Source organism: Neolamprologus multifasciatus, chromosome 6, assembly GCF_963576455.1.
Source record: "Neolamprologus multifasciatus chromosome 6, fNeoMul1.2, whole genome shotgun sequence".
Classification (NCBI taxonomy): domain Eukaryota; kingdom Metazoa; phylum Chordata; class Actinopteri; order Cichliformes; family Cichlidae; genus Neolamprologus; species Neolamprologus multifasciatus.
Window position 1 is genome coordinate 36,950,943 of NC_140444.1, and position 16,507 is coordinate 36,967,449.

At 39.3% G+C, this 16,507-nt stretch overlaps 1 protein-coding gene across 2 annotated transcripts; it reads left to right on the forward strand.

Annotated features, from left to right (window-relative positions):
* The first annotated feature begins 85 nt into the window (after positions 1 to 85).
* Positions 86 to 16,505, forward strand: traf5 (Tnf receptor-associated factor 5). 2 transcript variants are annotated; one of them, XM_085164020.1, is made up of 11 exons: positions 86 to 1,004; positions 2,291 to 2,610; positions 2,927 to 2,990; positions 4,720 to 4,821; positions 6,432 to 6,596; positions 6,914 to 6,991; positions 7,558 to 7,632; positions 7,718 to 7,810; positions 8,256 to 8,396; positions 14,413 to 14,578; positions 15,171 to 16,505. In XM_085164020.1, exons 2-11 carry the CDS (start codon positions 2,318 to 2,320, stop codon positions 15,755 to 15,757), a joined length of 1,764 nt encoding a protein of 587 aa, XP_085020146.1. In that variant the 5' UTR covers positions 86 to 1,004; positions 2,291 to 2,317; the 3' UTR covers positions 15,758 to 16,505. The 2 variants fall into 2 exon arrangements, with proteins under 2 accessions (XP_085020146.1, XP_085020145.1); XM_085164019.1 differs by having other exon boundaries at positions 2,315 to 2,610; positions 15,171 to 16,504.
* The last annotated feature ends 2 nt before the right edge of the window (positions 16,506 to 16,507 follow it).

Genomic DNA, 16,507 nt, shown 5'->3' on the forward strand with positions numbered 1-16,507 from the left:
TCTTCTTCTCCTTGTTAGTATTAATAATAATAAGACTAGTAAAATAATAACGCTTTATTTATTTAGCACTTTTCAAAGTCCATGTTACAAAGACATTTACAGAGACAACAGATTAAAGCAACAGTAATAAACGCGAGAAATAAAAAGACAATTCAAAACTAATTAAAAAGTCAGAGAGGGCCTTATCTTAAACTTCTTGACTTAAAGGTGTGTTTTAAGTCGGGGTTCCGCCGACCTGATTTCCTTCAGAGCCTACAAGATCTCTACTAGTACTGGGTAACAACAGGTTGGCTATGAGCAGGTACTTAAAATTAACCAATAAAATATTAAAGTCAATTATAAAATACACTGGGAGTCAGCGTAGAGGTGCCAACATGAGAGCAATGTGATCCGATCTCTTTGCTCTAATGAAAAAATGAAGCCGCTGAGGTGAAATTTAGCCGGAGGAAATTATTTGATATTCAGTTCTGAATCTCACAAAGACAGCCAACAGGTTCAAATGGTCTAAGTGGCAGGTATAGCTCTGTGTCACCAGCGTAAAAATGTACAAAAATCTCACTAAACAGTTTTTAAAAAAAATAGCCTACGGTAACAGCAGACAGATTCAAGAGAAGAGCCCTTAGAGTTGCACTGCAACTTCATTAGGTACGCTGTATTTCGTTGGAGTGATGTAGCATATCAATCTAGATTACTGGATTTTAATCTGAGTAAATCTTCTGAGTACTTCTTCCAACAGTGGCTGATATTAATCTTGTAACTTGCCTTTCATTACAGTTTGAATGAAACGATTTTTCTTACCTCGCGTGAGCTGCAATAGGCCTATAGCTTCGGGCAGCAGCAGGTTGTTGAATCACTTCCTGCACTAACGTTTCCTTCTCCTGCTGCTACGGCTGCGCTGCCTATCACAGGATCATCAATAGCGATCATTAACATTGATCTGCTGGGACTGCATGGATCGCTGTGTTGAAGTGTTTTAATGTCTTCAGAGAGATTCCTTTACTGAGGTAAGAAAACCAAACGCTGAAGCTTGGACTCACAGTGGAAAATGAAAGTAAATCAGCCGTGGTCCTCAGGGGGAACATCTGGAGTTCGAAACTTTTCAGAGGATAAACGCGTTAAAAACCCGAAAGGTCTCTAAAGTTGTTTGAGAGAAGTATAGCAGAAAGTAAAACGGCCTCAGGAGCATTAATTTGAGCTGAAATGTAAAGAAAGAGGCAGCAGCGGGGATTCCCCCGTAGACTGAGCACAGACCACACAACGACCTCTGTCTCTTTTACTTTGAATACATTTAACGCACAATCAACGTTGTTTTTACGGTTTCATAGCAGTATAGTAGCGGCAAAGATAAAGTTCACGTGTACCTATCATTAGCATGTGCTGTGTATGACGCCCCACTGTGTGCTGTAACTGTGCGCACACACCTAGAAATGTACGCTGTCTTGTTCTTTTGATGATAACGGGATGATTGATCCGAAATACTTTACTTTTAGTTATGATTTAATTTAATGCGTTGTAGAAGTTGGATTTGTTATTAAAGCTCTGCCTATAGTTTTTTTTTTTTTTTTTTACATGTATTACTATATATGCTACAGACTTTGGGGGAAAGCATGTTATGGTGTCAGAGATAGTAAGGGTAGATGAGTTTCAAAACCAGTGACAGTGATACCAATGAAAGCGAAAGGAAAGATTTACAAAATGGTAGTGAGACCTGAGGTTGAGTGGTTTGGAAACATAGTTAGAGAGACAAGGCTGGCACGTGCAGAAGAGGAGTAGTGGATATATTAGAAATGGAGACAGTGGATTTTGAATATAGACCTGCCAGGCAGGACAAAAAGAGGAAGACCACAGAGAAGATTCATGGATGGATATGCAGAGGGTTGATGTGACAGAGGAGGATGCTAAGCATAGGGTGTGATGGAGTCAGATGATCCACTGTGGCAACCCCTTAAGGTAGGGAACAAAAGGATTTTAATTAGTTAATTCATTTTGATGGTGCAAATTAAACTAAGAACTGAAGTATCTCAGTTGTAGTTACACCTGCCTGCAGCTGCACCCATAGATCACAGAATTACTTAGATTTAAATGATGAAAGAATGAAAAATTGTGGTACTATTTAGAAAGTCGTGTAACTTCATAAAAGACCCTTGGAAAGGTTTTCAGTTTTATACCTGAGTGTGTCACTTGAATCTTACTATGCTGAGATTATTATGATTTCTTTCTACGTGGTGATGCCATTTTGCACTGCACAATTTTCTATATCATATTTCTATATTTCAATCACTTGTACTAGCTCTTTATTCTGGCCTCTTGCAAGCTCATGGCAACAGCAAATACAAATCAGGGAGGATCCCCGGAGGAGTCAAGCATTCCCTCTGAGAACTACTCGTTGAGGTCCGAAGAGTCGAGGCTGGGGTCCGAGGAATCCAGAAGGAGGTTGTCGGGCCCCACAGTCTCCTGGGATTCAGAGCTGACTTCCATCAGGCACAGGTTAAAGTTTGTGTTGAAGCTGAAGGAGGAATTTGTTTGTCCAATCTGCAGAGGGGTGGTGCTCAATCCCCAGCAAAACTCCTGTGGTCACATCTACTGCTTCCACTGTCTCCAAGGACTATTGTAAGAGCTAGTACACCTTAAGATGCACACACACTGGCACAGTTCACATAAAACCACATTTATACTGACAGAAGCCTTGTAAAAAAGTTGATATAGTCTCCCAAAAAACACACGTGAAACTGAAAAGAACTAAAAGAAAAGCTGTTCAAGTTAAACATATTGGTCTTACAGTCCATCTTTTAAAAAAGTTCAGTCAATTTAAGACATGAGCTGGTTGACATAGCCTTACTGACACAGTCTACCTTAAAACACACTTATTTTAACACATGTCCTCCTTAAAAAATGTACGGTTGGGTCATTGTGCTTGGTGTTGCAGGGAGAGTTCATCACCGTCCAACCCAGTTTGCCCAGTGGACAAAGCTGTGATCACACCAACTGAGGTGAGACAGAGGGCAGCTGTAATTTGTCAGGCAGACTTTTAGCTTCTGCAGAAGCTAGAGCTGTGCCATTTACGGTTTTGTAAAGTGTGACATGCCAATACCAATTTTTACTGATTCAGAATTTCTTCATAAGAACTATAATTGACAGCATATAAAACGAAACATTTATTTTCATAGTAAAATTAATTATTAAGATTTTTAATTTAATCAGGATTGTAAGAATATATAGGATTGTCTCTCACTGAAACAACTGAAAATAAAGTGTCCTGCTACTGGAGAGAAGTGGGCCTCAAATAATGAACTAAAAATGAGTTGCTATACACCCACCTTTACCCGATATGTTTGACCTTTTTTTAAAAAACAAAACAAAAACAAAACAAAACAAAACAAAAAAAGCAAATTTAAAAGATTCATATAGGAAAATAAACTCCCTATAGGTCAACAAACATGATTGATACCCTGATGTCATCTCCCTGGTCAAGACTGGTTATGGTATAACAGTAATATTTACATTTTCACATAGAACAGAGGTGAGGTCAGACTGTCTCTTGCAAATTGAAACAGATCATTGCAATAAATAAATTAAATCCATTAAATAAACACACAATATCTTCTGCATACACATAGACTAACATCACAAGAGCCTGTGATTTTTAAGCGATAACATTGAGGTTTCAACAATATTTGCTATGTCTCTAATAGTTGTAGTGCACAGTAGAACGTTTCTCTTAAATTAGCTACCTGAGTGGCCAAAACCAGCTGCAAACAATGACATATAAAAGTAAATGAGTTGCATAAAGTGATTTGAATACTCATGTAGAGTACAATAGCAAGATTTAAGAATCAGTCCATTTGCCATTATGTGAAACTAACTGTGAAGAAGTACATTTTCATACGTTTTCATACGTTTTCATAGCATACATTCATTATTATTCACTGAGTTTTTTGAGCTAGTTGATAAAGAAGTGTTTGTGGCTGAATAATGAAAATTTCACTGACCTTTGCTTCAGCACCACAGTCAGCTCAAGATTTCCGGTTAAATAATGTATAATTTGTGTGATTTCTCCTGTCTTCCTTCCCTCACCTCCAACTGGTTGCGGCAGATTGTTGTCCCTCTCTGAGCCTGGTTTTGCCAGAGGTTTCTTCCTGTTAAAAGGGAGTTTTTCCTTCCCGCTGTCACCAAAGCATTTGCTCATAGGGGGTTTCCTGGTGTGGGTTATTGTAGGGTCTTTACCTTACAATGCAGCTTGAGGCAACTGGTTTTTCTTTTTTTAATTTGGTGCTGTATAAATAAAATTGAATTGAAGTGACTGTGTGTGTTCAAGGTAGTGAAAATCCATGCTCTCAAATGTCTGTGAAGGTTCTCAGTCATCCAGGTCATCGTAGTCAAAGGAGCTTGCAAAGAAAAGCGTCTGGACTTCTTTAAGTTGCTTGAAGACGTTTCACCTCTCATCCAAGAAGCTTCTTCATTCTTCATTTGACCTTAGAACTGAAGAAGCTTCTCGGATGAGAGGTGAAACGTCTTCAAGCAACTTAAAGAAGTCCAGACGCTTTTCTTTGCAAGCTCCTTTGACCATGCTCTCAAATGTAACAGTAGGTTCTATGTTTTTTTGGACATCAGTGGAGCTCTTGGACACAGAAGGAAAAGATACACTGACAACACATGCAAACGGTGTTGAAAATGCACTTTTGATTTGTTGAAGTTATAAAAAATCTTTTTTCCATGCAGGTTTTCCAGGATAACTGCTGCAAACGTGAAATTTCCAGTTTAGAAGTGTACTGCACCAATGCCCCAGCATGCACGACTATTTTCACATTAAACAATCTGCAGGTAAACTCTATATATGCAAATTGTGCAACCACAACTCGTGGTTAATAGATTAGATGTTCATGCTAAATATGCATATTGACTCTCTGGCCCACAAGGACACACCATGTTTTGCATAGCAGAAATAAGGTGAGAATTAGGGGTGGGTTTTGATAATTGATTTATCAATTAAAATCGATTCAGGCTTGGATAATGTGATATCGATTCATTAAAATCCTGAACCGATTTTTTAATATAAATTTATTTTGCCCGAAATGCCAGAATCTCCGTTTTGACAACCACCAAACAGCTAAAACAGTAAATGAGAGCAGGTACACAGATTCTGCACAAAGACGTAAACACGCAGCGCGGACCCGCCGACGGATCAGAATCAGTGAGATGTCGCCTTTCTCACCCGACCGCACGGACACGGTCGGGGCTGAAAGCCAACAGCTCGTTGATTCCGATGTTTCGTGTTTTATCTTCAGCTACTTTGACACAAAGTCATCTGCTGTGATGCTCGCACCTTTGATAAAGTCTGGAAAGTGTCAGCTTGCTTTTTATAGATACAAAAATATGTAAATATACTGATCTGAATTATAATATTTCTGACTGTCTGAGGCAAAATTTCCCAGATTCAAATCGAATTGAATCAAATCGAATCGAATTGAATTGAATTGTGGATCGAATTGATTCGGGACCTTGTGAATCGGAATCAAATCGATTCTAGAAATCAGTGACGATACCCAGCCCTAGTGAGAATGGTGTTTTTAGCTAAAATCTGTGTGCTAGTGTTGATAACAAGACTATTGAAGTTTTGGGCATTGCCACTGCAAACTCACTCTTTGGTTTTTCAAATAGCTGAAGTCATGTTTGGTGTTTAAGGTGATTCCACCTTGATTTCGTTGAAGCAGTCTTTCAGCTTTAATTCGAGGTGCAAAAATATTGGAATAACCAAAATTAAAGCCAATGTTATACACTATGTTCGCTAGTGTCTTAAATATAATTGGACAGATTAACCAAATCATAAATAAAAAAATTATTTTTAGTGCATTGTTAAGAATTGTATTACTGTAGGTTTTACAATATAAAGCCTTGAGGCAACTGTTGTTGTGACTTTCACTATAAATAAAAGTGAATTGAATTAACTTTAAACCTTTCAGCAATGAGTATCTGAAAGCATTTTTATACAGGGTTTCCTTCTTTGTGCTCCTTTGCCAGGACTTTACTGTAGCTGTCTTGAGTAGATGTTTGATCATGGGTGTTTGTAATTATAGCGTTGTCTTCAGAAATAAATGAATGAAATTGCATACTTGATGTAGTTTAGGTGCAAGTGTTTGGCTCAGCCATTGCAAAATAAAAAATAAAATAATCTGATTCTTTAGCTTCTTTAGAGCGTTGCTTTTGCAGTATATTTTAGCTAACTGCCTATCTGTACTGTAAAGTTCTATCCAGTCAACATTTCTGTACATGAGCAAGCATTTTACACACTTCAGAATACACATGGCTGCTTCTGTTTCACCATCCATGACACATCATTCAATAAACACTAATGACCAGTGCTAGATGGTAGCATGTTAATGGAAAAAGAAATATACTGTAATCAACTGCGGTAATCTGTTCACTCTCTGCAGGAGCACCTGAAGTCATGTCAGTATGAGCAGGTGCAATGCACCAATACAAGCTGCATTGCAGTGTTACAGAGGAAGCACTTGCAAGAACACCTGACCAACATCTGTCCATACCGCAGGGAACCCTGCCCACACTGCAGGCAGCTGTTCCAGCTCAGCCTCATTCAGGTAAAGTCCACTGAAACAGCACAGAAGAGGAACAACTGCACCTTTTCTTTTACCACTGGGAATGGTGATCCAAATCTTTCCAGCTGTTCTTGGTCCAGCTTTCTCAGGTCAGGATTGGTACTAATTACTAAAGGATTTCATTTTCTACACTGTAATGTGTCACTTTAATTCAGGGGTGGACTTTATCTCACCAACGAAAATACACAGCAAAAATCTAATTGAATGCTTCTCTTCCTGAAGTGTAACTAATTTACTCTTAAAATAGAGTACAAGTATAAATTTATGATGTGACTTTGTGGTGACTCTGTGCTCCATAGGATCATGTGCAGAGCTTGTGTCCAGATGTGAAGGTAGACTGTCCTGAAGGCTGTTCCCAAAAGGTCCCCAGACACAAGGTGAGCTCATCTTCTGAATCACATCATAGCTCTGCAGGAACAGCCATCATCTAACTGTTGCTGTTTCAAACAAACAACCAGCTGAAGTACACAAATATTCCACCAGAGCTGGTTGGTTGTTTCAGTTTTTTCTCAGTTTTAGTACTAAATCAGACATCATAACAAAACCAGAAGGGTATCACTGAAGGATGGGGGTGAGGAAAGAGATCAACTTTAACCAAGAAGATATATGTCCGCATTATTCAAATAGCAACTATTGTACGTCAGTGGCACAATCTGAAATAATTAGCAGTTATGTATATCCCATCCCCTGCATTCAGTATATACATCATTTAGTTGTGCCAAACAAAACGGTGGACAGCTTAGTAAAAAAAGCACTATAGTGCTACCAGAGTCTAAAATTGTGAAAATTATTAAAAGGACATTGTTGCTGTAGTTATATATATTATAAGCTGATGTAACAGTTTCTGATTCACACATACAGACCCCAAGAATTGCTGACCAATCAGTTAAGTATTCCACAAAGTCATCTAGTAACCTGATTATGAGCTTTCCTTGCTTTCCAGCTGACCAGTCATAGACAGTTATGTCCTGAAGTTAACAATGACTGCTGCTTTAAGAAATTTGGCTGCTCTGTACAGGTTAGTTCAACTGATGAAATAATGAAATTGGTTGCTTGGACGTTTAAGATCAAGTGACTTTTTTCTGTTATGCTATGATTCACAGGGTAAAAGAAGGAATGCCAAGCTTCATGAAGACAAAGCTATCAATCACCACATGCTGCTGGTCCTGAGGAGCAATACCCACCTGGAGAAACAAGTATTTCCACTTTACATAATGATATTGATACTGTACAACAGTACGCATATATAACAGCAGTCATTGGGTTAGAGGCATGACCGTGAGGTTCACATATGAGCTCATGTGGTCCAGGAGTTATTAAAGGAATTAAAATGTGTAGACTCCTGCAGAATAGCACGTGAAATATGAAAAAATCTGCTCCGTTTCAGAAAAACAACAAATAATAATCAAGATTTCTCCAATAACATTTTTTTCTTTTCTTGTGAGAGTTTAGAATATTCTGATTTTATAAGTAAGTTAGTATATTATTAAAAATAAACTCTTACTTGAAAAAGTTACATTAAGTATTCAAATTATCTCACCAGCATAGCTCCTTTGGTATAAGATGACAAGATAAATGTCTAAGAGATAAATGTGACAACAAGCTGTGTGTTTACCTTTGACTGTTCTCTCCCTGTCTCAGATGGAAGTTTTCCAAGAGGATTCGCTGCTAATGCAGCAGGAGGTCCAGACAGACACTTTGCTACTTACTGGTCTGCAGAAGCAATTCAGACCACTTTTGCAGCTGAGCAGCAATCATGAGCATGCGGTCTCCATGGCTCAGGTTAAAACACGGCTACAATCTGACTTGTCAACTCTCCTTATACTGTCTTTACTTTTATCATATTTGTAGTCAGGATGATGCTGATGATTTTTATTTCAGTTTTACTTTTATTTTTTCGTAATGGCTATATTTCAACTTTGAGGAGCTTCTTTGAGTTTCTGTCTCACAGTGCATCTGGAAACTATGCACAGCAGTTCACCTGTTTCACATTTTGTCATATTACAGCTGTATTCCAAATAGGATTGAATTGATATTTTACCTTAAAATTCTACACACAATGCTGCAAAGTAAAAAAAATGTTGCTTGAAATTATTGCAAATTTATTAAAAGGGAAAATAAGAAATATAACACCTACATGAGTACTCAAAACCATAACATTTAAAATTTTCAATTCAATTCAATTCAATTCAATTTTATTTATATAGCGCCAAATCACAACAAAAGTCGCCTCAAGGCGCTTCATAGATACAGAGGAAAACCCAACAATCATATGACCCCCTATGAGCAAGCACTTTGGCGACAGTGGGAAGGAAAAACTCCCTTTTAACAGGAAGAAACCTCCGGCAGAACCAGGCTCAGGGAGGGGCGGGGCCATCTGCTGTGACCGGTTGGGGTGAGAGAAGGAAGACAGGATAAAAGACATGCTGTGGAAGAGAGACAGAGATTAATAACAGATATGATTCAATGCAGAGAGGTCTGTTAATACATAGTGAGTGAGAAAGGTGACTGAAGAAGAAAAACTCAATGCATCATGGGAATCCCCCGGCAGTCTACACCTATTGCAGGATAACTAAGGGAGGATTCAGGGTCACCTGGTCCAGCCCTAACTATATGCTTTAGCAAAAAGGAAAGTTTTAAGCCTAATCTTAAAAGTAGAGATAGTGTCTGTCTCCCGAATCCAAACTGGAAGCTGGTTCCACAGAAGAGGGGCCTGAAAACTGAAGGCTCTCCCTCCCATTCTACTTTTCAATACTCTAGGAACAACCTTGAGTACAGGTACATCCTATTTTCATTGATCATGTTTCTACAACTGGCTTGATCTGTGGTCAATTCAGCTGATTGGACATGATTTGGAAATACACTGTCTATATAACATCCCATAGAGTTTTTTGGCCTTTAATTGGCTTTTTTGATAGGGAGAGTGAAAAATCAACAGGAAAGCAAAGGGTGAGAGAGAGGGGAAGACATGCTGCAAAGGGCTGTGACTCAGACTCAATGCCCAATGCCATTCCTACAGTGAAGCTGTATCATGCTATAGAGATTTTTTTCAACAGCAGGAATTGGGAAACTATTCATCATTTAGGGAAAGATGAATGCAGCAATGTACAGAGACGGTTCTGTAAATATCCTTGAGTGGTACAGCCAGAGACCAGACTTCGAACCTGATTGACAGATCAGGTTGAAACTGACTGCAGATCTCTAGAGAGATCTGTGCACTGACACTCCCCACATGATAGAGCTTGAGATTTTCTGCAAAGAAGAAACTGCAGAAAAAAAGACTTGTTGCATCATACTCGAAAAGATTTGAGGCTGTAATTGCTTCAAAAAGTACTGCAACAAAGTATTGAGCAAATGTTGCATATACCTATGTACAACTGTTTTTTACTTTTACTAAATTTCAGAAATTTCAAGCAAACCTTTTTCACTTTGTCATTAAGGGTATAGTGTGTAGAATTTCAGGCTGAAAATGAATTTTATCCATTTTTAATGACGCTTTAACTAGGGATGGGTATCGTTTAGGTTTTATCCAATACCGGTGCCAAACCGGTACTTTTGAAACGGTGCCTGTGCTTAAACGGTGCTCAAACTGGTGCTTAAAGAACGGAGAACACAAACTTTGTCCAAAAACCTCTCATGTTCAGCTGGTTTTTTTGGTAAAAAGATAACAATGTTAGCCTTTTCTGCAGCTATGGGGCATATATGGTATCACTCTTGGCTGGAAGCAGTGCTTAAACAATGGAAAAAACACAAACTTTGTCCAAAAACCTCTCATGTTTAGCTGTTTCCCACTTTTTCTTTGGTCATTTTAGCCTTTTTGGCCAGGGTGGAGGGAGTATCTGCCATCAAACAAGAAGACAGCCGCATGTAACTACGACAGTGTTTGCTAGTTCACCTTACATGCATTAATGTAATAACGTGGTTAGCCTACTCAACGTAAATTACACACGAACAACATTAAGCTACTCACGCAGAGAAGAACGGCTGCTGCTGCCATCATCCGTCATCATTTCTGCTACACTGGCAGGGCTAGGGGCCAGGACTCTCCTCTTCGGGTTTTTGGGGGATGTTGCTAACTCCGTGTCCGATAACAGGCAAACCATCCGCAGTAGATGTGCTCGGTGTGAGGTCTCGCAGCAATCTATCAAATACGGTGCATTTCTCGGCTTTTAAAACAACGCTATACGTCGCCAGGTGTTTCATCAGATTCGAGGAGTTACCTCCTTTACACAGTATCAGCTTAAAGCACTTGTTGCAGGCTGCTGAGTTTGCATCTTTTGCTGTGAAGTACAGCCAGATGTTTGACCGCTTCGTCTTGGGCATTTTTAATCTGTAGCTCTGCTCTAAAAGAACGTATGCACCTGGGCCCGCCTACTATCCTCGGAAACGTAAAATGATTGGCTAGAATCTAAAGTGTATGACATCTCAGGGGAAAAAAGCACCGATATAAAGCACCAAAATGTGTGCTGCTTTTTGTTCTGGTTACTACCGTTTATGTCAGAACTGGTACCCATCCCTAGCTGTAACATGACAATATAGGGAAGTGAAGCACTGTAAATACTTTCCAGATTTACTTTAAAACAGCAGACACTGGAAGTTAAACCCAAAGAGGTTAAACCCAAAACAGGCCCCTTAAAGTTCAACTATACTGTAAACCCCCAAAAGTTACCAGAACCTAAAAATTTTTTTAAGTTGAAGCTTATCAGAACTTCAAGAGTTTGAATACATTTGACACGTACCTTTTGACTGCAATAAAATTAGCACATTTTTAAAAATATATATATTTATAAGATTTTTGATATAAAGAAAAAAAACAGACAACACAACAGCAAGGACAAAAAAACAAAAGGTGAAAAATTACACTGCATCAACAAAGATACTACTTCAACACTGGCAAGATACAAAAATAAAACCCTAGGGTGGTAGGCTGAATTATTGATCAAAGAAGACTTTGTTTTAATACATGATCTAAAAATGTCTGCCGCACATTAAAAAACGTACTAAGTTTGTCCTCTAATGTATACCTAATTCTCTCCATATGCAGTAGAGCAATCAGTTCTGCCAGCCACGAGGTACAATGTCAGACTTCCAGAGAGCCAAGATAATTTTCTTAGCAATTACCATTCCAAACAGAATTGTAGTTTGTGCAGCAGAGCTGAGGTGTAAAAGGGAAGAGGAGGATCTAAACAATGCAGTTATTGTACATATCAGAAAAACATTTAACCAATAGTTATGCAATTTGGGACAAGTCTAGAATAAATGGGTAAGAGAGCCTTCTCCAAGTTTATAACCATCGCATATTGGACTAATGGAAGGAAAAATCCTGTGCAATTTAGTTTTTGAATAATGAAGTTTTGTAAGGTAAAGCTTACAATATTAAGCACCTTGAGGTGACTGTTGTGTTTTAGCACTATATAACTAAAATTGAATTGAGTAGAACAATTCAAATTAATAGAACATGTTAAGCATACTCAGTTTTAACTCTCAGTTCACCTACATTGGAAATAATAATAATAATAATTAGTCTTTCAGAAGAAAGAGAAGTAGAATTTCCGATGGCTACTATCTTCTTTTTTGGTTATTCATGTTTTGGATGGACAGAAACATATACACATATACAACGTTAGTAATAATATTGTCAGTTCTCCGTCCGTTTCTTAACAGCAACAAACAAATAAGAGCTAACCATAGCTAAAGAAAACCAAAAGAAAAAAGAAAAAAAAAAAACAGGAGAAACAAAATAAGAAACCGCCTACTGGGAAACACCAGCAAAAACAAGAACAAAAGGGGCAGAACACCCAGGTGCCTAGAAACTAAACTCGACCTTGACCAATTTCTTTCCTCTACTGGCTGTCAAACAAAACGAACAACAACAACAATGACAACGACATAAGGAAAACAAAATAAGAAAAAAACAACGTATCACATTATCTAAGAGACATTGTCGATGTACAACAAAAAGGGACCCCAAACCTGATCAAAAATATCTTCTCTCCCCTTAACTCTGTACGTAACCTGTTCATATAATGCCATCTTGGACATTTGTTCAGACCATTCCCTGAAACAACAGGGGCTGGATGACTTCCAGTGCCTTATCCTGCAGCCTGTTATGAAAGCCAAACGTACCCATAGTCTCTGTCTTCTAGTGAGAATACTGCTGTCAGGTAACAGACCCAGGACACACAAAGCTGGAGACTTAGAAAGGTGAAGATTAAAAAGATCATTCACAAGGTTAATGATCCCGTCCCACAAATAATAATTTTTCCGGCATCCATACAACATGAACTAGGGTCCCGGCTTCCTCCTGACATTTCCAGCAGGTGTCAGTGTAAGCAAGTTTCAACCTGACTAGCTTACTGGGAGTCCAGTAATTTCTGTGAAGCAACTTGTATTGGATAAGCTGAGATTGTGCTTCTCATGAGCAAACATACCATGATGAAGCCAGCTTCTTCCAACTGTCCCCTGAAATCTGAATTCCCAGATCCTTCTCCCAGCACTGCCTCAGCCCCTCCAAATTGGGAGAATGCGCCTCTCTGAGGATCCCATAGAATTTGGATGCTCTGATTCTATTGATACCAGGAGCTGCAAACACCTCCTGAATACTAGATGGAGGATCTGGGTTATTGTTCAAAATGGCTTTAATACAGTGTCTAACTTGAAAAAAACCTCCAAATTTCCCTTGGATCCAGATTAGATTCTTGTCTGATTTCCGCAAATGATTTCATGCCAGTTTGCCCAAATAAATCCCCCACCTGGTTGATACCTGCCCTAAACCAAGCCTCCCACCTGAACAGTTTCTTACCAATTAATATTTTCTTATTATACCAGATAGAGGCTCTAGAGGTAAGATAGGGGCTAGTGTTGATAAACTGGTGAGCTCTAAACCAGGTCTCTTGTATGAAAGCCAATACTGGATCTTTAAACGGTACTGGTCTTCCCCTCTGAGTGAGGAAGGCCTCTAAAGATGAGGGAGTCACAAGACTTGAGGACAGAGGACAGGGCGGTGAGGACAGAGCTAATGAGTTGAATCTGTTTTTCAACAGACTCAACATTGCCATAAATGCTCACCCTCCTACTGACCCTCCTACTCAGTGTGCAATCCACAGCACTCTCTCTCCCTCCCCCTCCACATGGCACCATAGCTTCGGGTGAAAGTCCTGACAACCCTCCCCCACCTATCATTTTCACTCATGACCAGGTTCAAACACAAATGAGAAGATTCCACTCAGGCAAGTTTGCTGGACACATAACTTATTTATTTGAACAGTTTCAGTCGGGTTTCAGAGCTCATCACAGCACAGAAACTGCTTTAATGAACTTTACAAATGGACTAATCTCTCTTCTTGTCCTGCTAGACCTCAGTGCAGCATTCGATACTGTTGACCATAATATTTCATTAGACCATGCTGTAGGTGTTAAAGGCACTGCACTACAGTGGTTTAAAATATATCTATGTACTAGACTCCAATTTGTTCATGTAAAGAAGAGTCCTCTTCACGCGTTTCACAGGGTTCTGTGCTAGGACCAATTCTATTTACGTTATGCATTCTTCCCTTTGGCAGTATCATTAAAAGGCATAACATTCATTTTTACTGCAATGCTGATAATATCCAATTTTATCTACCCATGATGCCAGATAACAATGTTTTTTTCTGGAATTTTTTTTCTTTTTTGTTGATTATATTCTGTCTTTCTTAATTTTAACTACCATAAAATTTAGAGAATGTTTTATTTACATTTGATGTAAATAAACACACAAATTACCCCACTGTACCCATGTCTGTCTGTGTATAATCAGAGAACTCTTAGAAGGCAAGAGGATACCCTATCTTCTGTCCAGCTGGACCTCCAGCAGGTGTCTCGGGGGCTTCGTCCTCATCTGGAGGAGCTTGCACAGCTCAGGAAGTCTCTGGATGTTGCCATGCAGGAAGTGTCTGAAGTTGAGGCCCTTAGAGAGCATCTAGGTAACTGAACCTCAAACCTCTTTACCACAGTAAATGTAACAGCGTCTTCCCTGTATTAATAAATTGTTACTTGGTCAGATATGAAATATGCTGTCTTCATTTAGCAACAGAGACTGCAGCTAGACAATGTCAAGTAGTCTGGTGCGATCCTCCAATAATATCTTTCACCATCCACCACTTGTCTCAACAAGTGGAAGAGAAGGTTCCAGTTCTCCACTTTCTTTACTTTCATGTTTTCAAGAACATGAAAAACGTTCTTAATCGTAAATTGAAACAATGATTTAAAACACCAGATTAGGACCCTTTATGGACTTTTATGGATGTAGTTTAGTCTGAGCTCATTTAATATAAACTTTCTGGATAAAGTCATTAACACATAAAAGAAATGAGGTAAGATCCTAAGGCTGCAACCAACAGTTATCTTCATAATCACAATCTGGAATCTGAAAAGGTTAATCCAGCCTTGGTGGTTATTTCTCTGTTTTTCTGAACTAAATGAACAGTAAAATAATTCAACAATGATTGGGCGTGTCTAGACAGTAAAGAATAGTTCAGGATTTCGCTAAATGATCTTATTATGTTCTTCAACCAGGAACCTTGGAGGAGAACTTAAAGCGTCACTCGGGCCTCCTACATCTTCATGCTGCTCAACTTAATCTCAATAAAAAGCACCTGGAGGAGCTTGAAGCGACATCTTATGATGGGAAGTTGATCTGGAAAATTGAAGACTTTGGGAAGAGGAGTGGGGCAGAGGCCAATGGTCAGCTGTCATGCCTGACAAGTGTGCCATTCTACACTGGACGCTGTGGATACAAGATGGCCATTAAAGCCTATCTGAATGGGGATGGGGAGGGAAGAGGTACTCACCTGTCACTTTATGTAGTCCTCATGCCTGGAGACTTTGACACTCTTCTGCCATGGCCTTTCAGACAGACTGTGTCTCTCTCTGTTCTGGACCAAAGCGGTGCCTCTAACCATCGGAGTCTCAGCTTCAGACCTGACCCTACCACCAAATGCTTCCAACAACCCACTCCTGAATCCCAGACCAATGTTGCTGTTGGATTTCCTTGCTTTATTTCCCACAATATGCTGCAAACTCCCCAAAATGCTCTGTACGTTAAAGACAACACGCTATTTGTGAAGGCTAAGGTGGATATGACAGGTTTTGAGCAGCTGTAAAATGTCTTCATTATCTGATGATAAGCTTAAATGACAATATTAACAAAGATATACCATAGGGATGGGGTCATGTGGCCCAGCCTTAAGATGGCAGCATAGCGGGATTGCTACTAAGACAGCGTACAAACTGTATGCTGTTAGTGTGGTTTGGAATATACAGCATTGAAATGTCTAAAGCTTCATCTGTCAAACAGTGTGAAATCTTTCCCGAAGACGCAAGACAGGCACTAAGACAACCGCACCAAATCCAGCGCACAACACAGATGCTGACATGACTAGCATAGCTTAAGTATTGGATGAGTTCAAATCAAATCTGAGACATATTGAACCAGGCGGCTCATATCGAGGAGGCTGAGGCTTGCATTGTTGAGGTAGAAAGCACACTTGAAAAAACAGAAACATCACTGAACTCTGCTATCAGAAGAATCCTACTTCTTGAAGCCAAAACAGATGACTTGGAAAACCGGGTAAAATGAAAGAACTTGTTTGGCATAAGAGAGGAAGCAGAGGGGAAACAACCACTCTTCGACTTTATTAACAACATGCTACCTAAATGCTGGGGCTAGCGCCTGACAAGTCATTCACACTGGAACGAATACATCGCACGCTAGCCCCCGGGAAACAGAACAGAGCGGTGCTGGTTGGTTTCTTAAACTTCCAAGAGAAAGAACTGGTATATCGGGAAGCAAGAAAACAACAAATTACACAAGATCACATTTGCATAGGATCTGTCTGCGGAAATGGTTAGGA